This window comes from Myotis nattereri, assembly GCF_964212035.1.
Source record: "Myotis nattereri genome assembly, chromosome: 5".
NCBI lineage: Eukaryota > Metazoa > Chordata > Mammalia > Chiroptera > Vespertilionidae > Myotis > Myotis nattereri.
The window spans coordinates 60,091,551-60,117,057 of record NC_138080.1 but is presented as its reverse complement, the minus strand read 5'-3'; the positions used below and the strand labels follow the sequence as shown (position 1 = coordinate 60,117,057).

The following is a 25,507-nucleotide window of genomic DNA, read 5'->3' as shown; positions in this document are numbered from 1 at the left end:
TTGTTTCAAACGCATGCATCTCACACACTTCTTGCTCTTAGCCTTGTCGCTACCTTATGACACTTTTGCTCAAAGTAAGTTACTACTCTGGTAATTTCTTATCAGGCGTGAGTGTGGGCTGTGGTTATTTCCCAGAAGTGAGCAGCCGTTCTCCATGTTATCAGAGAAGCTCTCAGACTCACTCCTAATAAAAACAGAGAAAAGCTCCACTCAACTGAAAGTTCTGTCCAAATGAATTTGCAGATCCCCCCAATACTGATGAAGTAAAAGCAATAATGGCACTTTGTGTGTCTTTATATTCTATACCTAAAAACAAGTATAGAAAACAACAACTCAAGTCATATCTTGGGGTACACATATCTCTTTTCTTCTCAACAGCCCAAAGAATTTATTGTTCCCTAATGCGTATGCAGCAAGATGTCATGCAAGGACCCTCAGATGGGTCAGAATTCCTGAGCTGTATCCCAGATTCCCTGTTTCCTAGTTATGTGCCACTAAGTCCCAAACTCTTAGACACTCAATCTCCTCAAATGTCTATCTATTTCTCAGGGTGGAGGAGAGAAAGAAATTATGCCCTTCTTATGAATGGATTTTCTTTTCCATGCAAAATAAAGTCCACTAATATCATTATACTAATACTTATTAGCATTAATACCAACATTTATCAATATTTATTGTTGTGTTATACTGCAAAATAGTTTTTTATTGACTCATTCATATTCAGACAGCCCCATAAAAGCTATCACCAGACCCAATATTTCTTTGTAAATATCAAACCCATTACATGAGTCATTACATTTCATAAAGTGAAACCCACACCCACCATGGATCTATTAGTGCACATATACTGAAACTATATGTATTGAGAGGTGAGGGGTGATAAATGCTGAGTGACTGCATTGCTTCATGAAGAGATAACTCACTGGGGCACAGTAAAGTCTAACCTGTACAGGAATTACTCAGTAGCCAATAAGAAGCCTGAAAAATCTATTTCAGAAATCAAACAATGTTCTATTGGTCTGCCAGCCATACTTACCACCCAAATTCCATTACCCAACCAAAATTCCACTCTCAGAGTGACCCGCATAAATGGCCTGCTTCTGCTGTTTTGTTTTGTTTATTTAAGTATTCTTGAATCAAATGGGTAGTGACGAATCAATGCAATCGATTGTTCATCAGTACATTTTTACTTTTCTTTAGGCCTTTTTACTGGCTTTGTTTTAAACTAAGCTATTTAAAAGTATTCTCAGAGCCCAGACGAGTGAAAATACACAAGATGTTCACAGGTTGGGATTCCAATGTGCTTGTGTCCACTGAATTGACTTTTTTAAAAATTTGTTTTTACTGAAAAGGGAAAAAATAACAATATAGAAGTAATGAGTAATTTTTTTAAGTATAATTTGAAACATTTCTTTAGGAAAAATAAAAAAGCTACAAGAGATTGTTTTTCCTGTTAACTGCTATAATTACTAGCAATGTGAGGGTCCACTTTCTATTTATGAGATTATGAGATACCTATAGGAGTCTCTAGCTCAGACCTGTACAGGAGCCAGGAGGCTCCCACTCTCCTAGAAAGGAATTCTCAGTAGATGTGCAACGATAAAAACAAATGGAGCTTCAACATCTCAAGGAAGGGCCAAGCATTCAGCCAAGTGGAAAGTGGAAAGCGTAGGCTGTGACAGAAGAGGGGACCGCTATCTACTCAAAGTCACTGCCTGAAGGAATGAAAGGCCATTGTGGCTTGATTTCAGTATTTGTCCAAAGCTTGAAATCCCAGTCACTGTAAGAGCTAAAACTCTCAGAGCCACACAAAATACATCTGTGACTAAATTTGGTCAAAGAACCATGAGTTGCCAACCTCTGTTCTGGGTGCTTAAAGCTACTCCCTGAATTCTTAGGAATAGAGTATGGATCATCTTTTGCCCAGTAGTACAAATATTTGAGAGTCCAGAAGTTAAAGGGCAGGGTCTTCCAGGTTCATATAGAGTTACTATTCTGTCTACATAAAAATACTGTTTTTATAAATGAGCAGTTTGTTTCATTCAGCCATCATTTCTAAATCATGCCAAGAGCTCAGTCCCAGCAATAATCAATTTGAAGTGGAGCACATGTTCTTTCAGGTGCCTTCGAACCCAGCAGCACTGGCCAAATCCTAGGAGTTCTAAGACCTGCTGGATGTGGAATGCACAAATAAGCAGAGGTACCTGCCACATGCTTGCACAACAGCAGTGCTGTGACCCGCTAGGCCAGCGTGAGTTCCCTTCAGCACCAACCAACTGTCTCTTTCCCCTTAAGAACTCTGTCTTCGGTGAAGTCAGCTCATTTTTCTTGCCTCACTCCATTTCATCTCTCTTCTTTCTATTCAGTGTTAGTGGCATCTAACAAAGTTTCTCCAGAACAAAGCAGTGGTCACAAGCAGAGGAGATGAGAGAGCAGCACTTTAGTGAGAGTCTCCACATCTCAATAATTCTGTTCTTCAGTTATCCAAAGGAAAGTTAGGCTTAGAGGAGAAACCACACAGTATGACATATATAAAATAAAGGATTTTTTTTCTACTTGAGATAATATTGTATTTGAGAGCTGGATTTAGCTTAAATAGCTATATACCTTTGGATAAATGACTCTATTTGAGCCTCTGTATTCTTATCGATTAAATGAAGTTTTTTAAAAAGCAACAAATTTCATAGATTTGTTATAAATATTATATGAAGTCAAGTATGTAGAATGTAGGTACATAATAGGCACTCTAAATTAATATGATTATAGTTGTACATTGACACAAAATGGATTTTATTACCCAATAAAATTAATTTTTTTAAAGAGAAAGGAGGGAAGAGGGAGAAACATCGACGATTGGCTGTCTCCTGCATGCCCCCGCAACCCTGGAAACTTCCCTGACCAGGAATTGAACCAGTGGCCTCTTAGTGCATGGGGAGATGCCTGACCAACTGAGGTGCACTGGCCAGGGCTCTATCCAATATTCTTATAAAAATTATATACTCAAGGTATTCCTGGTTGGTCCGGATTTTGTGTTACTTACTTTTTTTCAATAAAAGCATTTTATTACTATTGTGTGTGTGTATATATATATATATATATATATATATATATATATGTATATATATATACAGGTATATATGTATATACATATATATGCATGTGTGTGTGTGTGTGTGTATCTCCTATATAATAAAAGCCCAGCTACCGAAACGGCAGAATGACCAGAACGACCAGAGACCAGAATGACTGCAGCCCCTTGCCCGGGCCGGCCCCACCCCCCAGTGGGGACCCCCACCCTGATCCAGGGCCCCCATCAGGGTAGGCCGGCCGGCCCCCACTGGTGCACTTATTATATGAGCCTCTATCCTATATAATAAAAGGGTAATATGCAAATTAACCCTAATGGCGGAACGACCAGAACAACCACTTGACCAGTCGCTATGAGATGCACTGAGATGCACTGACCACCCCTTGGTCTTTTTCCCTGGCCAGCAGGCTCTGATTGCCCAATGGCGAACGGAGAACCAGGGCTGGGTGGTAGGGGGCATGGGTGGTGCCAGCCAAGGCCCCCGCCCCACCAGTCACCCCACATAGGGGGTAACCAGCAGCAGAGTCAGGGCTGGTGAGCAGGCAGAAATGGCTGACCTCTCAGTCCCTTCCCCTGGCCATCAGGCTCCGATCGTCCAATGGCAAACAGGGACCCAGGATGGGTGGCAGCAGGGGGAGGGGCTGGCTATGGGCAGCTGGGGAAGATGGCCCTAATCACAGGCCAGGCCTAGTGACCACACCCATTCACGAATTTCATGTGCCGGACCTCTAGTATATCTCTATCATAAAAACCCTGGGGTCATAACACCGTCACAGCAGAACGACCAAAGACTCATAGCCAGAAGGCTGCATGTGCAGTGAGGTGTGCATGGGTGGGCGGGGACTTGACCCTGGGACCCATATCCTGCCCCCGTGGCGGAAGTTAGTCTGGGTCCCGCCAGCGCAGTGGGTCTGGGTCTCCCGCGTATTGCACATTGGTTCTCCAGAGTGTGAGTGAGTGAGTGTGTGTGTGTGTGACATTTTTGTACCTTCTTGTTTTCATATCAATAAGTAAGGGAAATAGAAAAACCCTTTTTTGGATTATTTGTTGAATTCAGCAATCATAGGTATCATGAATATACCATCTTCTGTGCAACCAGATGGGCACACTCACACTGGTTAATTTCACTTCTGACTAGGCACTTCCAAAGGAGAAGCCACGAATAGCAGAAAGCTTTGTTTTCTGTCTGCCTCAGATGTGCTACATGTAAATGGTCAGCTCCCCCTCTAAGCACAGGTTTAGCTAGGAAGTAAGTTACTTGACTCTGTAGATAATAGTTTACAGGGAGGTATTATCTTAAAACTAAAGTATCCCAAGGAATCATGGAAAGACTTGCTCCTCTGCTCTATATACTCCCTTCATCAAAGGGGAAGACTATTAATTCTAGTAAAGCTTCTTTTTCTTATAATTAAAAAGAAATGTTACAGGTTGATCCCAATATAGCATAATGAAAGCACACCTTTTATACCCTTTAAAGACTATTCATGGGGAAAAAGAAAGACATGAATCCATGTCCCTCAAGGGCAATGAAGGCCAAGGGACAGAGGATGGAAGACATACTGAATAGAAAAGCAGCCTGATACAAACAGGGCTTGAGGGAAACAGACATCTGGTTTTCAGACTCCCTCAACTCGGCAGTCTTCTCCTCCCACCACTAAGAGAAGCAGCCACTTCCCTAAGCCTGTGGTGTGGGTAAGCCCCTTGCAGCCTAGAAAACAGTTTTTTCTTTACTTTTCAAATTCTTAACATTTAGTCAGGTTGCTAAAAGAAATGTCACATATATATATCCTGTTCCTTGTGCTTCAGAAAATTAGATGCCACTGATCAACTGATACACCAATTTGGGTTATATTTCCAATCCAATAAATTACTGGACTTCATTATATGGTTTCCCAGTTACCATTGTATACCAGTGATTACATCTAGATTAAATCAATTTTACGCCATACATTAAAAGATATATGTAGCCCTTAAAAAGCCTGATAACCCTTCTCTCAACTTACTTTGCCATTATAAAATGTCTTCCTTTTAAAACATTTCTTCTGCCTTTCTGGGTTTTTTGCTCTTCCATTTTCTCAGGAATTTTAATCTTCTGAAGACTAGGATCTCAACCTTGACAATTCAGATCCCCTGAGTGGATTCAATCCCAGGGCACTGCAATGTCTGATAATTCATTTGTGTGTAGTAAAACGACTGAATACACAGTGTCCCTGCCTCATACTAACATCCACACAATGAGAATTTCATGAGTAGTTAGGAACACTATTCCCTCTTGAATATTTTCTTAAGGCTGTTTCTTAGAAATATGTGGCTATAGAGCATGCTTAGCTAACTTATAGCCATTCATATATATCCTTCTATTTCATTCTGTATTCTCTGCAGAATCTGTACATCTCTAATTGACTGAGCTGAGTGTGATATTTTGCCCTCCCTGTTCATTTTAGCTTAATTTCAACTGATCAAGCCTATTTTGTACAATTTTTCTGATTTGGTATTATTTCTTCGTGTTCTCTGCTATTTCAAACATCCTGTCTTACATATTTTTCTCATCAGTATGAAAGGTGAGGTTATCAAAGTCATCACTTGCATATTCATAAGACTTGACTGCTGAGGTCAGGAATACATCTTTCTTAACAAACCACAACTTCTTCCTTCAGTTAAGTAACCATTTTTTAAGCCTTTATAGAAATTAACAAAAATGTGTTATTTTTCTCCTTAACTGTTGTGTGGGAGATTTTAATTAAGACACACTTCCCTAAATAATTTGTGAACACTGCATAGCTGCCAACATAAGCAGTAGTTTTTGGAAAAAAGAAAAAAATGTATAAAAGTTGTGTGGAAGAAATAACTTAAAATTTGGAATTTTTTTGTTTTTAACATATTTTATTAATTTTTACAGAGAGGAAGGGAGAGGGATAGAGAGTTAGAAACATCGAACAGCTGGCTCCTGCACACCCCTTACCGGGGATTGAGCCTGCAACCAAGGTACACGCCCTTGACAGGACTTGTCCCCAGGACCCTTCACTCTGTAGAGTGATGCTCTATCCACTCTATCCACTGAGCCAAACCAGTTAGGGCTTTTTCTTTTCTTTCTTTTTTTTTTTTTTTTGCACTGAATTCAAAATGTTAATATTCCAAATTCAAAATTAGGGTAAAATAAATTTACTCACATAACTTGAACAAACACCATTAATTTTAGGTTTCCAGGAAGTCAGGGGATAAAAAGTAATTCAGTATTTAATGTTCAAATATAAGAAATCAACCCAAGGAATCAATACACACATATACAAACTCACACATACACACACACACACACAGCACACACATACTAAATAAACAAAAAATAAAGCCATCCTGATGAAAGAATTCCTTACACATATTAAAATAATGCTAGATTTTTTTTGCTTCTCTATGACCACGATAAAATGCTAATTATCATATAACTTTTTTTCTTAATTTTTAAAAGAACTCTGCTGTAAAGAAAAGGCAAAGTTTCTCCTATGCAAGTTATTTTATTTTTTTAGATTTTATTTTAAAGAGAGAGAGAGACAGAGAGAGGGCAAAACATCAATGTCAGAAAGACACATCAATTCCCCCGACACACTCCATCCAGAACCGAACCTGCAATCTGGGCATGTGCTCTGACTGGGAATGGAACCCAACCTGAGACCCTCTGATGCACAGGACAACACTCAACCTACTGAGCCACACTGGCCAAGGCAATATGATACAAATGTTAAGGTTTCTCTCATTTAAGATTACACATGAAGCTTGCAAAGAATATGGGGGTGTGGAGCAGGAAGCACAATTTACAGCACACTTACTATGTCCCACGTGGCATTAGGCTTACACTTTGCTTGTGTTAGCTCATGTCCAGAACAAAAATGTGCCTATTGCTGCCTCGTGGTTCCATTAGTTCCATATCCATATTTTTAACTAAACAGTCAGTCACATTTGTAGATCACAACATATGGCTAAAGATGAAGACTATTATTTATGTGTTTATTTATTTTTTACCAAAAGTTCAGTATTCAGCAGCCTGCGTTAATATTTTGTCAGTAACATCATTCTAATCCATCTGGTCCCATGCATGGTCAGTGGTGATTTCACTATGTAACAAGAATTTTAAGACTGCCAATACTCTGATAACAGAATTCAAGTAAATCTTGAGGAAAGGATGAGAATAATGCCATAGAGAGAAACCAGATGACAGAGTTATTGAGGAATATCGGTAATAATTTGCAAGAAGGAATTGAAGAGATTTTGTTACAGAAATACTGCTTTCAAATTCTTGCTACATTGAGATTTGAGCACCACCGCTCCTAAATTTCATTTCAATGGATTCACTTGTAAATTAAACTGATTTCTTTGACGTAGACAGCTGGATTTAAGAAAAGAGAAATAGGACCTGAAATAAAATGTGCTACTTTGCCCCCAACCCCATAACAAGACAATATGAAAATATGCCACCATATTTTATATGGATCTGTGTGCGTTAAATGAAAACATGTTGGCCTTTTACATAAAGTGGCTGAGAAGATGACACTCACTTCTATAGTTGGGACATTATACATACTAAAGTAAACTACCTCCTTAGTATTGTTTGCCAGTTTTTGCATCATTGAAGAATCTAGAGGGAGAGAAAAAAGGAACCTGGGCCTGGAACAGTGGTGCTCTGGGGAATTGCTCTTTTCAGGAGCAATGAAGATGCCAGCTGTACAGAAGACTGCATATTTGCATGGGAAAGAACAAATTTGGTCTAAATCACTATTGTCAGTACCAAAGACTCCCTTCTCCAGCTTGCCCAGGCTCCCTCAGCTTCTCTCATGTCAAGCCTCAGAAATTTCTATTTTGTCTTATTTTCATGAGTGTTACCTAGGTAGCTGAGACTCCATCCTCAAGCCACTGAATTCAAAACAAGCCTATGCTTGCGTGTCTTCTGGTTCTGATATCCCATGCTAAATGCGGTAAACCTCACAGTGGTCTGGCACCATCGCCTAGCGCTGTGTACAGACTTGGCTCTTTGTGTGCGTGCTCCAAATCCACGCTCCACTTCAGAAACAAGTGCTTGCAGCTTTCTGCTGTTCTTTTCAACAGGAACATATGTGCTGCTTAAGAAAGAATGAAAATGTTATTCCAAGAGTGGAAGCTGGTCCCTCTGAATACTAAAAGAAATAGCTCGTGAGTCTGTAACTGGAAATCTGTAGTGTCTGAAGTAGGATTGCAGAAGAGGAAGAAACACAGGAAACAACCTTAAGCCTTTTATCTGCTCAAAGGCCAAGAGGACATTTTTCCAGAACTACCAGTTCAACATGAGAGATAATAGGATTCCCATTCAGGATTCCTGTTCAGGACAAGCACAGAGCCCATCAGTGGATCCAGCAGGGCGCATGGGTGAGTGGGAAGTGGCTGCTTCCCAGATGTACTTCCAAACCTAAAGATGAGGCCAGTGCAGTGGGTGGAGACAGTTAGTTACAGGAGGGGCGGAAGGAAAGTCAGGACCCAAGTCGCCAAAGGTAGATGGCTAAGAGATGTGTGCTCAAAGTTGTTGAACTCCAACTGAGGACACAAAATGATGTCCAGAAAGTGTTTGGGAGTTTGAGAAAGAATAAAGGAAATAGGATCCTGGAATATTGCCTTCAGGAGTTGATTCTCTAATAAAGGAAGCTAAGGTCCATCTGTCTGGGCAGGAAGTAGTAAGCAATTCAGAAAGCAGTTATTTAATCTGGATGACTTCACGAATAACACACAGACTCATGGTCTGCGTTCCACACAATCCTGACTAAAGCAATTTTTAGACATGCTTTCCCAAACTAAAATGTTTTAGATGAATTTCGTGTGTGTGTGTGTGTGTGTGTGTGTGAACACATTGCACATAGGAGCTTAAATGTTAGAAGGTGGTTCTTAAATTAAGGTAATTTTTAAAATTTTATTATTTTTCCTCCTATAAATGTATTGGGCTTAGTAATTATATGTGGAATTATTAAATGTTTCTATAAAATTGCTGTCCCTCTAATGCCAAATATTTTACAAGTCAATTGGAAGTATTAAATCAAAGCCATACATAGAAAGAGTAGGAAATAAGGGGGGAAGGAAAGAATAGGAGAATGGATGGTTCTGAGAGGATAATTAGCTTCTCATTTTATTGTCTCCCTTTGGGGGCAGACAAATTCTGAAGAGCCCAAAAAAAGATAACTCCTGTTTTTCTTGAGTCTTTTGAGTCAATCATGTATGTGACTTTCCTGCAGAAAAGAGAAAATTTCTATACTCATGTCCAACATAGGGCTTTAGGACAGTCATTTCTTCCATCATAAGAGTGTTGACTCACAGGAAATGAAATAAGGTTGGTACAGATAAGCTAAGGCTAGATATGACTAGTGATCTAGGAGACCTGAGACAAGAAGGGGAAGACCAGTGAGTCTGAAGGTGAGAAGACAAATGTGGTTAGCTGGAGGGCACAAAGGGTCTAATAGAGCAACAGCTACGAGATTAACACTATGTCAAAACAGTGTAGATCAGATAACTTGAAAGTGAGAGAAAGTGGTTCTATGAGAATCAGAGTTTGAAGGGAACAAAGAGCATGTCTTAGAATATTTGGGATCTCCAAGGAGAGCAGTTCAAAACTAAAGCTCACCAGAGCACCTGCTGGGTGAATGAAAAATGCTTCAGAGCCCTGGCTCTACAGGAAGTTTCAGATAGAAGGAGAAGTAGACTATACTACCCAAATGACATGAAAGAACCATCTTCTCAGCTCTTTCAGGACATGGGGTAAACTGGATAAGCTAAGAATATGAGACATCTTCTATTTGAAGGTCCCCATGGCAGTTCTTACTTGCTCTGTGTAGTAAATACCTGAAAGATCAGAGTCAGAGACTACAGTCCTGACTGGGTGACTTTAAATTTGTGTTGGAGTCTCAGTATCCTCCACTGGAAACGGGAACAATAATTGTAGTTATTCCCGCTGAGTGCTTGTGAAGATCCAATTGAATATGTGAAAAAAGATCTATTAAATTCCTAATAATCCTATATGATAAAAGACTAATATGCAAATTGTCCCCTCAGGAGTAGACCAGGAGACCAGGAGTTCGATTACTCACTATGACGTGTGCTGACACCAGGGGGCGGTGCGGAACATGGCAGGGCACTGAGGAAGGAGGAGGAAGGGAAGCCGGGAGGCGGAGAACCTGATCGGCCTTGATTGCTAGCCAGGCCTAGGGACCCTACCTGTGCATGAATTCCGTGCACCGGAACTCTAGTATATTAATAAAGTACTTCTCATTTTCATATATATTAGTTCAAATGCCTTATGAAATAGCAATTATTATCCAAACTTACTGATGAGGAATAAGACTTTCTGAGAGAGTAAGTGGTTAATCCAAGATAGCAATTAGAATAATAGCATTAAGAGGTCACATATACATCTAGCACTATTCTTAGTGCTTTAAGTGCACTACCTCATTTAACCCACAAAACAACCCAGTTAAGATAAATTGTTCAGAGTTGCATAGGTAGCCAGTAGCAGAATCAGGATTCATACACTCTTAGCAGCCCACGCTCTCAAACACTGCCCTTGTACTGCCTTCTCTCAGGGTTACATGTATAGGCTGAAATGTATAGGCCAAATCTCTGGACCCAGTTCATTTCTACTGTTTTAGTTATCTGCTATGCTTCTTAATATGTTCATAAGAACATCTCCATAACAAGATTGCTGCTTCCTGATGCTGTCATAATTCAGACATCTTAAAGTTACTTTGTGAAGGATTTTAGGTGTAGACTTCTACACAGGTAAGCAATTGTCAGCTATCCAGTCTAGTTACAGAACTCATTTGTTCAGCTCTGCCTATGACTGACTCATCCTATCAGTTCTCTCTATAAGAACCCTAAGGGCAGTAAAGCTCTATCTTTCTGAATATAATTTACTAACAACAAAATATCAATAGTTAAACAATTGTATTTCTTGAGAAATTTAAAATTAATTGCTTTTTACAAACCACTGTGTTAGTAATAATTATGAAATGTTCAAAGGTACATCTACATATATAAACTTATTTAATGAAGAAACATGAGCGGAACAAAGCCAAGGCACCCACCCATGCATCCAGTTCATGGATATTTATGGGCTGTCTAAATGCCCAACATGATTCTAGGTGACAGTTTCATAGCGGTGAACAAGGACACAAGTTCCCTGTTTTAAGGAGCTCATAATCTAGTGAGACATAAAATTTAAGAAAATAATTTAGTGAGAATTTTAAACAGGATGATTTAATTGAGAATTTTAGAAGACCATGGACCAGGGAAACCTCTCTGATGAGGTGACTTTCAGCTTGGAAGGCAGAGGCAGCAATGCCAAGACTCAAAGGTTTGGCCTATTTGACAGGCAAAAAGAAGACGAGTGGGGTTGCTGAGCCAAAAGATTAGCACAGACAAGGTGAGAATGGATGCTCAAGATCCGTGTGGAATGTGGTAAGGCATTTCAATTTTATTCTAAGTGAAATGGAAGCCAATGGAGGATTTTATCTAGGGCAGTGAAGTAATCACATTTACATTTCTGGTAAGAGCTGATAGAGGCTTAGAATTGAAGGATAGTGGTGGCAATGGAGAGAGATGTTCAACTTCAGGATGTTTTTTCAACATGGAAATTATAGGACATGATGGGCTTGATGTAAATTTTGGGGAAAAGAAGAATTTAGAAAGACTTATAGTTTGGGGATTTGTGTAACTGAATGGATGGTGATGTATTTTACAGATGGGCATCAAGGGGGCATAAAATGCTTTAAAGGGCAGGAATGAGAATCAACAAATCAGATTTAACTATCTTAAGCATAAAATACCGCCTACGTGAGCTGGTGGAGATATCTACTAGCCAGTTGAAAATGGGAGCAGAGAGCTCCATGGGAAAATGAGGGCAAGTCACCAATTTTGGAGACAAAGACTCATAACTGTTATTTAACATTTATGTTTGGAATTGTTTAGAGTGAGATCATGTTTAAGTTTTTTGTAGTATGGGGATAAAACTTACATTCTGAATGGCACAAGTTTTGACCTGGGATATTTTTTTTCTCCTCAAACTGACTTCTGCCCCCTCAGCACTGCAGATAATGGCCGAGAGCAATCTGTGTCATTGGTAAAGTAGAGGTCATGCAGGAGTAAGGGGCACAGCACTTGGAAAGTTTGGGGCTTTCTCCTACCAGGCAAAGCATTCAACTGCTGGCAGGTCACTTAACCCCTTCGAGAGTCAGTATCTTTGTTGTGAAATGGAGGCAGCACCACCTCTGCCAGCTGCAAAAGGTCAAAGCCCAAGACAGAAGCCTTTGGGAAAAAACTGTTTTGTACAATGGAAACGAGAAGGGTCATTTTTGGAATTCTGAGCCCCAGTCCACATGGCCGCTTCTCTTCCCCATGGCATGGCTCCCGATAGGATACATTCGGGTACCATCTGCTCGACAAGAAGGCCGACTGACAAATTTCAGCCCCACAGACAGCAGCATCATAACCTCAGCGGCTTTTGACTTTACACAAAGCAAAGCCACCTAATGAACAAAGCCCCTAGGTAGTCCTGATCCCTCAATTACTCATACATGGCAACAGATGCTGCAAAGGTAGAGCTGATCCAGCGACCAGCCGCTCTCAGTAATTAGACAGTGGAGGGAAGAGTGTAATTAGGTGAATCACACAGAAAGAGAAAGAACCTGGATGGAGCATGTTGATCATGGATCAAAGACACAAATAAAGACGTAAGAAGGTGAATATAAAAAAAATAAACCCTAACAAATAATTTGTTAAACCTATGTGGAAGGATCAATTCAGGCCTATGAAGTTAAACCTGGTCCAAGATCCCCTTTAATTAAAAGCTTCTATGATATATATTACTCAGAAAGAAATTTGACAAGAAGAGTAAATATAATTTATCACAGCAAAATTCAGTTAAATGATACAGTAGTGGCAAAAAGAAGAAGAGGAGTTTGCTATCTCACGCACTTCTCATTTATTACTGATGTCTGGTATCTGAACCTCCTGAAGAGGGCCAAGCTGGAATTTAGATCAATGTCAATAAGAACATTCCCACCGTGGCACACACTACATCTTCAGTCCCCAGAAGCCACAACCCACATGATGGATCTGTTAAGAAACTCTAATTGGTTCCTTTTTCTCTTCTTTCAATAAAATCTCTAATTATTTCAGGATTACGAAAACATTATGCAGGTCTTAGATAACTTTTTATTGTCTTCCCTTTCCCGTTCCTGTACTTTTAATAACCAGCCACAAAGAACATGGCCTTTGGAATTAACATCTATATTCCTCCACTTCCTGGCCTTATGCCCTTGGGCAAATGACTGAATTCATCGGTGAACATGAATAGCTGGAAGTCTGTTTAAGGAGCAAAGATGAAAAGTGAAAAGGGTACAGCCTAATACCTCTCCCTAAGTTATAGCAATTATTATGCACAAAAATGCAACGTCAAGACCCCCTGCTTCAGGAAGTATTCACTATGATGAAGTGATCCAACCAACATTATATTCAGAACAATAAAGGTCAACCAATCATTAATTGCATGTTAAATACCAGTTTAAGTGCTTTATGTATATTAACTCATTTAATACTAACAAGAACTTTACAGTTAGATACTGATATCCTCCCCATTTTACAGATAAGAAAGCCAAGAGTCAGAAACATTGTGTAATATTTCTAAGGCCACAAAGCTAGGTAGTAACAAAGACAAAATTCAAATCCTAGCAATGGGCTTTGCACCCCCTCTTTAGCTGGTGAGCTATAGTGCCCCCCACTCAGATTATAAACTGAAATCTGAGCCTGAAATGCAAATACATTTCTATTAGTTGTCTATTATTTTTATTGTTGTGTTGTCGATAAATGGTTGTTTTGGAAAATATCTCCTAAGAAGTACAGTCTGCCCTTCATATAAGGAAGTTTTGCATCTTTAGATTCAACCAACTTCAGATGGAAAACAGCATTTCCCATTTCAGGGCCGGGAATTTGCAGAGATCCAATTGTATGCACTGTTCTGCACCATTTCACATAAGGGATTTGAGCATTCATGGTTTTTTGTATCCAAGAGGGTCCTAGAACCAAAAGCCCACAGGTACCAACAGACATCAATATTACTTGCTTGTTATCTGATGCTGTAAAGACTGAGATAGCTCAAAGACAGACACACTGGGATGATTCTTGTGTGTGCAAATTCTGCAGAGGTATGCAATTTTCAGGAGCACAGCATGGCTGCAAATTCTGTTGTGGACAGCTCAGCATAGCCAGAGCTTTCTCTGAGTTTCACATCCCCAGTGCCAGTAAGACTCAATTAGTTCTTTCTGATACCTAAATACAATTTGCTAGCAGTAAGACAATGTTTAAAAGACTGCGTTCATTTAAAATTTTAAAACAAATTCCTAATATGTATGTAACGATTATAAAATATTGCAAGAGGATTTCTAGAGACTTAATTTATTTTTAGAGTGGGATTAGAAGTAATAAAGAGGGAAATGTAAATGACCATTAAACACATCAAGTTGGAAAATGAGCTCTAGGATTTTGTTTCATGTATTTAGCTACTCCCTTTGCCTCAACTGTCCCTATGCTCCTTCTCAAATCAAATGAAACCCTGTTCATCCTTCCAGACCTGGTCCAAAAGCCACTTCCTCTGAGATATTATTTCCAATGCCTCAGTTAACATTTAATCACTGCTTGTGCAGTCCTTCTATCGTTCTTGGCTTATACTGTTATTTTGCTCTGATTGCAATCTGCCTGGCCTTACAGTTGTTTGTCTTACCAGCTCCTGGAAATCCTTGGGAGCGGGAATCGATAAGGAGGGGATACAGGATGATGGTTAAAAGCAGGAGCTTTCGAATCAGAAACAACTCAACTTGGATCCTGACTGTCACTCAACTCCCATAAGATCTCTGGAAAGTCGACCATTAGGAATCTTAGATTTTTTTTATCTTTTGAGTACAGATAACATGGGAGAGCATGCCCTGTACTGAGGTTTCCTGGTTCAAATCTGGGGCTCATTACTTTACCTATTTATGTCTAAGTTTCTTTTCCTGTAAAACAAGGATGATAATAGAGCAATTATTTCATAATGAAAATTAAAGTAGTTAACTTATGCAAATTATTTAGAACAATGTATGGTGAGCAAATAAGCTCTCAATAAATGTTTCTTATTTTTAATGTTATTATCCTGCAGAATTGTGGTGAGAAAAAAAAATCACTTCCTGTTTGTAAGGAGGTAAGCATATACTTGGCACAAAACTATTGTTCAGTGGAATGCAATTTTTTCTAAGGAAAGTATCATACTCTAAGAATCAAGAACATGACAATAAATTTATAATAGACAATAAAATAGGGCCAGCCCAGGCCTTGTCTAATTCTTGGCAGTTGTTTCCCTTGTCTCTTGAAGATTATCTAGCAGCTTGTATGAAGCAATATTTTTTATCAATAAATTAAATATAAAAATATATTTCTGTGCTTGGTATTCCCTTTAGCTGGCTCTGCATACCATGTAAAAGACAAAAATACTAAAGGAGATAAACTAAAATCTTCCGCTCTCCCTCTGGAGTTTTAAACAAGTCAGAGCTTTATAATCATTTATAGAACAAAGACCAACAGAAGTAGAAGTATGGACATGGGAAAATCGGTAAGTTTGGCCTCTTAAGATTTTCTCTTTCAGAGAAACATATAAAACTATGACTGATTTACAGCAATTCATAAAGTATAAATGGACCTGACATGTAGGTTAATGAAGGCACTAGCGAGCTATAAAAGCTGTGTCTATAAAGAGATGAGACTGTTCGGTGGTGTTTATCAATTCAGGCATATTTTTATACACATTTTCAAATTCTGAAGACAGAAAACTGATCACATGATTGACATGATTTTGTTTCTAACTGGGCTTTTAGAAATAAAAAGGTTCTATGTCCAAAATCCAAAATTAGTACACATAATCTAATATGTGATCCAAGAGGAGAATAGAGCATTTGGAATCAGTGTTTTCCTGGACAAAGCCTTAACAACCACAGAGGATAACCTCTCCTTACTAAAGCCACTCTACTATCTGAAGTAACCTACCTAAGGACATCTTGTCATTGGCATGCTGTGATAAAACTGAATTTTAACCATTCAACACATTAGACTTATTGTTTTGAATTTATGGCATATATGATGTCCATATAAAATATGAAACACATTTTTATAAGCTTTCTATTGACTCTGGGATGAACTTATAAAATAGTTCATAGAAATTTATTTTATCTCATTGTCAATATTAGTCTTCTCTATACATTTTCAACAATGGATTCAAGAGAATAAATGTACCCAGATTTTAAGAAATGATCACTCTTCTTAAATGCCAGCTTTGTTGAAATGAAAACAATTTTATTAAACCATAAACAAAATAAGCATTCTTCAGGGTTTTTAATTATTTCTCCCTTTGTGAAAATAAAAATGGTTTCAATACACTCAAATGAAACAATGAAAGAAATGTGGAAGCAGATTTGCAGTTGTAAGAGTGAATTATTTAATTTAAAGGCAGCCAACCATGAGATATACAGTTAACAATGGACATGAGATACTCATTTTTTCAGCACATGCTTATTTTATGATAGCAAGATATTTTTAGTCAATTAGCTTGCTCAATTGACTAAGCATCTCCTACCTCATTTAGCTGAATAAAGATGTAGCAGGAGAACTTCAGCAAGATATCGTGATTTTATAGTGGCATACAGACAAGGAAGAAACAAATCCTCCACAGAAAATAACTTATTCAAAGCAATAGACACCTAACAAAATCAGTGTAGCTGTTTTCTAAATGCAAAAATGCAAAGCCATTGGAATTCTCAATTTATTTGAATACTCAAGAATCAAATATCAAAAATTTAGTTGAAAAATTAAGTGGAAAAAGCTCCCTACCTTGTTTATCCTATTTTTTGTTAAAATTTTTTATTTTTGTTTTCAGACACTATGCTTTCTAATTAAATAAATATGCACATTCTTCAACAATGATAAAAATATTTAAGAAATTATTACGCTCATTATTCCTTATGAAGTTAACTATGTAACAAGTGAAGTGTTGAAGAATTTGTGGGATTAAGAAAACAGAAAAAAGTGATAAAAATATACACTAAAAAATATAGTATCCTTGAAAGAGTAGTTTAAGTATCTTTTTTATAGAAATAAAAAGGTTGAGGATCTTAACTACCATGCTAAGAGACATAACAAAGAATTTGGGGAATTTATCTTTCAAGATCAACAACTCATTTCCCTGAAGACTCTAAATATCTTTCTTTTGTTTAATCGTCGGGCACTTCTTGCCCTGTGATAAGATAAATCATGTATTGTTAAGAAATCTAGTGTACTTTTCAAATAAACATTAAAAAAGATACTTGAATTTTTTTAAATGGGAGGTCTATCATTATGAATCATTTCCTGCAGCTACTCTTCTTTTAGATCTATGATCCAAAGCCAGAAATTTAAGTGACAACAGCATTGCTACTGAACTTGACTGGACTTTCAAAAAAACAGCATAGTTAGGTCTCTGAACAAGACAGATCACTTAAATTCAAACAGAAAACAGGTATTGGCCCAGACATGCTGTCTCTTGAAAGTTGGCCACTAGGTTTACTGAACCTCCTCTACCCCAACTGCTTCTGCCTGCTTCAGATTACCCCTGTTCTCCAAGATGCAAATAAGAAGGCTTATATCTGTGATTTAAAATACACTGAATAATTCAAACAAATTTTTACTTTTCAGAAGTCCTGTCAAAAATGTAAAATAATTATTTTTTCATTCAAAATAAAGTATGGCTAGATGAAGGCTCAAGTAGTAAGAGCTATTGTCAGTGAGTCAAGAGGTGCCTAGGCCTATTTTGCTTCTCAGCTCCCTTTCTGAAAATGAATTGGTTCTACATCTGGGAACTCTAGGAAAAACAAAACAAAACAACAACACGTATAACTTCATTGGTATTACCACAGATGTTTCTTGAGTTTTCACATTTCTGTTTCTCAATACTTGAGAAAGAAAAAATCTAGAATCCTTAACTTACAGAACGTTTTAGCTATATATGTAATAAAAATGAAATGTTAAAAAAATAAATTATACCAAAATCAGAAATGCTGATAACAATAAATTCAGGTGAGGCTGTGGAGCAACAGGAACTCTTACACATCACTGGGAATGCAAAATGGTACAGCCACTTTGGAAGATAGCTTGACAATTTCTTACAAAACTTGAATATATTCTTACCATTTGATCCACTAAATGAGCTACTTGGTATTTGCACAAAGGTGTTAAAAAGTTATGTCTACACAGAAACTTGCACAAGATATTTATAGAACTTTTATTCATAGTTGCCAAAACTGGGAAGAAACCAAGATGTCCTTCGGTAGGTAAATGGATAAATATATCGTGGTACATCCAGAAAATGGACTATTATTCAGTTCTAAAAGAAATAAGCTACCAAGCCATCCTATACAATAAAAGGATAATATGCAAATTGGCCCTAATGGCAGAATGACCAGAACGACTACTGGACCAGTCACTATGAGGCGCACTGACCACCTCTTGGTCTCTTTCCCCAGCTGGCAGGCTCCAATTGCCTGATGGCCACCCACGGCAGGGGCGGGGCCGGCGAGTGGGTAGGAACAGCTGACCTTTCGGTCCCTTCCCCTGGCCATCTGGCACTGATCACCTGATGGTGAACAGGAAACAGGGGGTGGGGGCTGGGGGGTGAGGCTTGCTGCAGGCAGCTGGGGAAGATGGCCCTAATCGCAGGCCAAGCCTAGAGACCGTACCCGAGCACGAATTTCATGCACCTGGCCTCTAGTGAGAATATACAGAGAAAACTTAACAGCAATTTAATTCAGTGAAAGAAGGCAATCTGAAAGGGCGATATACTTTATGATTCCAACTATCTGACCTTCTGAAAAAGGCAAAACTATGAAGACAGTAAAAAGATTAGTGGTTGCCAGGGTTTAGGGGAGGGATGGATGAATAGGTGGAGCACAGAGGATTTTTAGGGCAGTGAAAATCCTCTATATCCGTGGTCGGCAAACTGCGGCTCACAAGCCACATGCGGCTCTTTGGCCCCTTGAGTGTGGCTCTTCCTAAACCTTAGGAGTACCCTAATTAAGTTAATAACAATGTACCTACCTATATAGTTTCAGTTTAAAAAATTCGGCTCTCAAAAGAAATTTCAATCGTTGTACTGTTGATATTTGACTCTGCTGACTAATGAGTTTGCCGACCACTGCTCTCTATGATACTATAATAATGGAAACCCATAGAATGTGCAATACCAAAAGAGAATCCTAATGTAACCTATGGACTTTGGGTGATGATGTTGCATCATAGTAGGTGCATCAACCATACAAACGTCCCACTCTGGCAAGGGATATTGAAAATGAGGGAGGCTATGCATTTGTGGAGGTAGGGAGTACATGAGAAATCTCTACACCTTCTACTAAATTTTGCAGTGAACCCAAAACTGCTCTAAAAATGAAGCCTATTAGAAAGGACAAACAAACTATTAAAATAAAAACTATAAATAGTTATTTTCTCAATAAATTGTGCCTCAAAATAAAAACATCATCCCATTTTCAAGATCAGAAGAATAAGGAGGCATTTTTGGGGAAGTGAGACTGAAAGGGGCACAAAGGAAAACAAAGAAAAACTCCACCTTAGGTCGGTTTCCAGCCAATGGAGTAAAGAAGTAGACACACAGATTTCCAGACATGCTGATTAGCAACAAAACCCAGACACTGCATGAGAGTGAGTTCTGGGCACCATATCTGTGGTTGGCAGACTTGGTTGAAAGGCCCAACTTTGTCATCACTGAACCCTATGTTCTTGGGGGAGTGAAGTGACCTAGTCCTCAGCTCAGATTCTTTATGTAAGAAGAGAGAAAATAGCATTTACCTTATAGAACATTGTTCATAAAAGATTATAAAATATATAAGGATATAAGTAATATACCTAAAACTTGCAAACTTTATGTACAAATTATTATATTTATCGACAAAAATAAGATGGAGTTTCTTACCAAGGATAAATTCCAACTGCGGTTCATTTGGCGTCTTCTGAATACCTATAAATAATAGGTAAGAATTCAGATTAAAGATATTTAAGTCATTATCAAAAATATGTCATTGAATGTTACTATGTTTCACCATGCCCGGAATATATTAGTATATTATTTGGCAGAATAAAGAAAGTCAATTGATCAGGTTTATAAGCAGTGGGTTTTCAGGGGAAGACATAATATTTGTAACAGAACTAGATATAACTAAAAATTTGACTGAGCTACTTAGCTCCATAGCCATTAAGAATCTCAAATATTATAAGCTGTGACAAATATAAAACATTTCCCACTGTGTCTGTTTCTTTTAAATGCATGGAGATAGAGATGGAACTTTCAAAAAAGGACAACCTCTCCAAAGCACTCTTCCATATAGAGTTTTCTTTCAAACCACTCCAACCTGCTATACACAGTGAATTACTAATTAAAAGGCTATCTCTAGATAGGTTATGAAGGATATTATGCTGGTGGTTATACTGCTAGCTTTTTGATAGCTCAAATCAACATTCCATTAAATGCCTCTATTTCTCTTGTTGGAGTTTTTTTTATAAAAAATCTAATAACATGGCTCAATGATTTAAGATGCAGTAGAAGGGGAAGTAAGTCTGAGGACAAAGATAAGGAAATGGGAACATCTAATGACTAAAGGTAGAAAGACCAGGCTGTGATAAGTGAGAATGGCAGGTGAATGCCTAAAGACCGCACACAGTACAAGAGTGGATGAGGCCTGGGATGCCATTTGTTAGCTCTCATGGTGGCCAAAGAGGCAAAACTAAATTATGGACAAGTAAACCATTTGGCAGTAATGTAAGAATATTATGCAAATCCTTTCCTTCTTTATTTTTACTGGTGGACTCATCAGATACTATTTAAATTTAATAGCATCTGGTCACTAATATATTGTTAGAACCACCTCTCTGTATAAAAATCATCCATTTTTTATTTATAGAGTTCACAGGTTTTGCATGGTAACCATTTTATTTTTCTTCCTGCTGACATTTAACAATGCTATGGTTAACAATTTTAGACTTTCCAAGAGAGGTTAAAGTGACAATCATTAGGTAGGCCTTTGTGCATTTTGAATAGTGTAGATTTTTAAAAAGGTTATTAACAATTAACTCTGCTATAAGCTCTGACAACCAAATTTCTCAAAAAATGCATCCAACTAATACCATTTTCTAAGGTTTATTTTTATAATGTAAATTAAATGAGAGGTTAGGCATATGTTTGCCAATGTTAACTGGGCAACAAGAACCTTCTGAAAAGTAAAGAAAGGACACAATTCATGCTAAACAATAAAACCTGAACCCTAGAATTTTGAACATGGGAGAAAAACATATAATTCTTCCAACGATTTTAATTATGCGAGTAGCACAAATCCCGATTGCAATGTTCCTATGTAAATCTTGCCCAAGTCTCCAAGCTTGCTCTCTATGGGACTTGGTGCTCTCAGGTAGGGCAGTGACAGCAGTGCAGCCATTTCACCCTAAAGCTTTCCATTTAGTCCTTGGTGTTAAAGGGAAAAATGTCTATGTTCCAAAAAATAAATCCACATGAGATTATACAAATGCTAAATAGAAGGGGTACTTAAGAAGTATTAGTGTCTTAATACACATTCAGCAACTTTGATTCTACCATTTGATATTTAACAGTTTCATGGACTATCATCTATCTCATAAAAGATGATAAGAGATAAGAAGCATTTCATAGACTCACAACAAAAGAAGCAGTGCAAAGGGAAAACATGTTGTTAATCTTATGCCATTTGTTAGAACCCCAGTTTCTGTGTGTTTGTCAGAGTTCCAAGAAGGGTCACACACATACTTACTTGTCAAGTGAAAGTCCCCACTCTCATTTGCCTGGGGTGTGGGAAGGAAGTGCTGGCCTTCTTCTGATGTGCCTTCCTCTTTGATTTCCATGATCAACCTTCACAGTTGCTTACTTTTTAGTTTTCTAATATTTTGTGTCCAAATGTCAGTCACTGCCAATGATTCCTGTTTTAGTATGGACGTATCTTCACACTGAAGACCTGATATCCCACTCTGAAATTCTGCATTGAGGAAACATCAACAGCAAAAATATCAGTTACTCTAGAGTGCAGTCGAAAGCTAAGAATTAAAGGTGGGCAGAGACTATAGCTACCTGCCTGCCTATACCACTTTTACATTCAAGACCAATACACCCGGCTAATATAAAGAACTCTGGGTTAAATGAGTATTTTTCCTGCAATTATGTTATGGTCATATGAGGGAGTTCTAAATCCTGAAAGGTATATTCTTTCTCTTTTAGTTCATTCTGCAAAATAGCAGATAGCTACAGGGGATGCTAACTTAAATGCACCTAATTTAGCAGCAAGGACAGACAGCATCTTGTCGAGGCGTTATAATGTTGCCAAAGTGAATATTACTTTCATTCTTTCCATTAGAACTGCCCTTTATACTCATCTCTCCAACCATCCTTGTTAGGACATTATTCATGAACACATAAAGATAATTTGGCATGACATTCTTCTTCCAAGATGAGCCAACAGGTTGTGCAGGGGAGCTTCCAACCTCATCATTATCCACAGAGTCTCTTGCTGCTCTGCCTGATAAAGGTGTAATTGTTTAATGATCGAGGTAGATGTTGAAAAGAATGAATAATAATCCTTAAAAGCTAAAGCTCAAGGGGAAATGAAAGCAATAGCAAAGTGATAAAAATTAGCATGGGGAAAGGAACCTTTCCAAGAACTTAATACCCTGTTAATACAGACAGCCTCCAAGTTTCAAATTCATTTTGATATCTAGCATGATATACATGACCAAAAATTAAATAGAAAAAAATCAATGCAGTTTTAAACCAAGTGACCAGTTGAATTAAAATGTATAAAATCTTTAAATGTCTACCCAATGCTGTTTAATGAGATTGCAGCAACAGAGTTTGGGTTTGGAATACTAATTTAGTCTCCAACTACACAAATCCGCAGCCTTACTCTTTGTTGTTCTTAACAAAGCAACTTAATTTATAATTCAGTTCTAGTTTTTAAGATCATCTGGCAAAAATTAAATCCAGAAAGCATCTTGAATCTTTAGAAAATAATACAATAAAGTTGCAGATAAATACAGATTCGCTGCTAAAGATATAACGAGGAATACTTGCTGGGGTAAAGGGCCATTGCACCATATTCTGTCAATTTGAAGATTGTATTTTGAATTAATACAATGCTTTCTAATTTATTTTTGACTATTTAAACTTAATAGTCTTTCTGATAAGGGCATGTAGTCACTGATCCACATTCTCTCCAGTACCTATGACAAATGCATGAGCATTAGTGGGGGTGATATCTGTGGAAGACTGCTATGTATAGGACTTAGATACAGGAGTTGGTTAACTTTACTATACTATTTCTTGACCAAAGACTCAACCCTCAATTCTGATCAATCACTTTAAAAATTGAAAAGGAGACCTAAATAAGGTAATATGAATGAATCCTAACAAAATCCCAACTCTGTACACTAATGGTGAAAAATTAATAAAATAATATAAACTCTATGTGTGGGTGTGTGTAATTTGGAGGTGAGTGGAGAGGATTAAAGTGAGATGCCTAAAAGGACTTGTTAACATGGTCCAATTTTAAGCATAACATAATCCATTCAAAGCTATTCACTATCTGAAAAATAACTTCAATTTTAGAGAGAATGGAGCCACACCTACAAATCTGAAAGGAGAAATCAAATCCACAATGTTATGCATTTTCTCTCAGTAATGGAGAAAAAAAGTAGGCAGAAAAACAGTGAGGATATAGAAGACTAAACAATACTGCCAACAACTTGACCTAACTGACATTTTAACACAATTCATCCCACAACAAAATACTGATTTTTTTTGAAATATATATGAACAATTCATTAAGATTATATCTTAACTCTAAAATAAACCTTAACAAATTTAAAAGAATTAAAATAAAAACAAGTATATTTTCTGACCATAATAAAATTAAACTAGAAATCAAAAAATATCTGGAAAATCCCCAAATATTTGAAAATTAAACAATACAGTTCTAAATAATTTTACATATTCAGAGTTATTCATAAAATATATACATATATGCACATATTTGAATCAGAATGAAATCCCTGCCCTACAAATTAAAAGATACCTGGAGGAAAGTTTATATTAATGCTTATATTAGAAAAGATCTCAAATCAATGATCTAAGCTTTCATCATATAACTAGAAAAAGAGCAAATTAAACCTAAAATAAGTAGAAAAAGGAAATAATGTGTGTAAAGCATAACTGATAAAGATTTAGACTCCAGAATATATTTAAAATGTTAGCAAAACAACCCAATGGAAAAAAAAAACCCATCAAAATATATAAATAGGTACTTCAAAAATATCAAACACAGATTGCCAAGAAACAATTGAAGAGAGCCTCAACTTCACTAGTTATCATGGAAATACAAATTAAAACCAAATGAGATGTGTTTAACCATCAATAAGTAAAAATTTTGAAGTCTCAAAACCTCAAATATTGATGAGGATTTAGAGCAACATAAACTTTTATGCGCTGTGGTGTTCCAACCATAATGGAAAATAATTTTGTAATACTGAGTAAAGTTGAACAGCAATTCCACTTCTAAGCTATATTCTAGAGAAATTCTTGCAAACACATACCAAGACACAGAAGGAGGTTCACAGCAACTCAACTTCTAATAATAAAATATTGAAAACAGGCTAAATGCTCAGCAATAAGAAAGTAGATAAATATATTGCTGTCTATTCATTCTATATAAAATGGATTGTCATCTCACATATCAACATGGATTAACTCCACAAACCAAGTATAGAGAAAAAGAGGAGAAAGAGTGAGGAGGAGCTGAAGGATGGCGGGGAGGGGATGATGGTACTTATAGAAAGCTTTGAAACATGTAACATAGTACTCTAATTTTATATTATGTAGGGGTGCAATCACAGAGAAATGCATGAAGAGTTATGATGCCTGGGAGATGTGCTCAGGGAGGGGGGAACACAGGAGCCTTAAAACCAGGGCTATGACCCACATGGGGATTCACCTCTGTCTACACTGCTCATTTCCCCTCCTGGGGAATGTCAGGGTACTTGGGAGGCTATTGCCACTATAGAATAATTGTATTCAAAGGTTTGCAACTAGGCCCCTATTCTTAGGAACAGGGATCTACCCTTATTTTATATCATTCAAAAACAATAGCAGAATAAAAACAAAGGTTTCAGGAAAAGGTTCCCTTTGAGAGAAATGGACATAAATTGACAAATTTGATATTTTACCTGAAAAAAACCAACAACTATCGGGAATTTTTTAAGGTCAAGGCCCTCCTGGCT

The 25,507-nt window shown here is 37.6% G+C and overlaps 1 protein-coding gene across 1 annotated transcript in view; it reads right to left on the bottom strand.

Moving 5' to 3' along the window:
- The window catches only part of INPP4B (inositol polyphosphate-4-phosphatase type II B), a 563,351-nt gene that overhangs the window by 266,091 nt on the left and 271,753 nt on the right, over positions 1 to 25,507 (bottom strand). The window contains exons 4-5 of the mRNA XM_081093135.1: positions 21,997 to 22,218; positions 20,133 to 20,177 (exon numbers count right to left, since the gene is read on the bottom strand). Coding sequence (XP_080949261.1) covers positions 20,133 to 20,177; positions 21,997 to 22,087 — 136 coding nt within the window. The 5' untranslated portion in view covers positions 22,088 to 22,218. The remainder of the gene's footprint in view (positions 1 to 20,132; positions 20,178 to 21,996; positions 22,219 to 25,507) is intronic.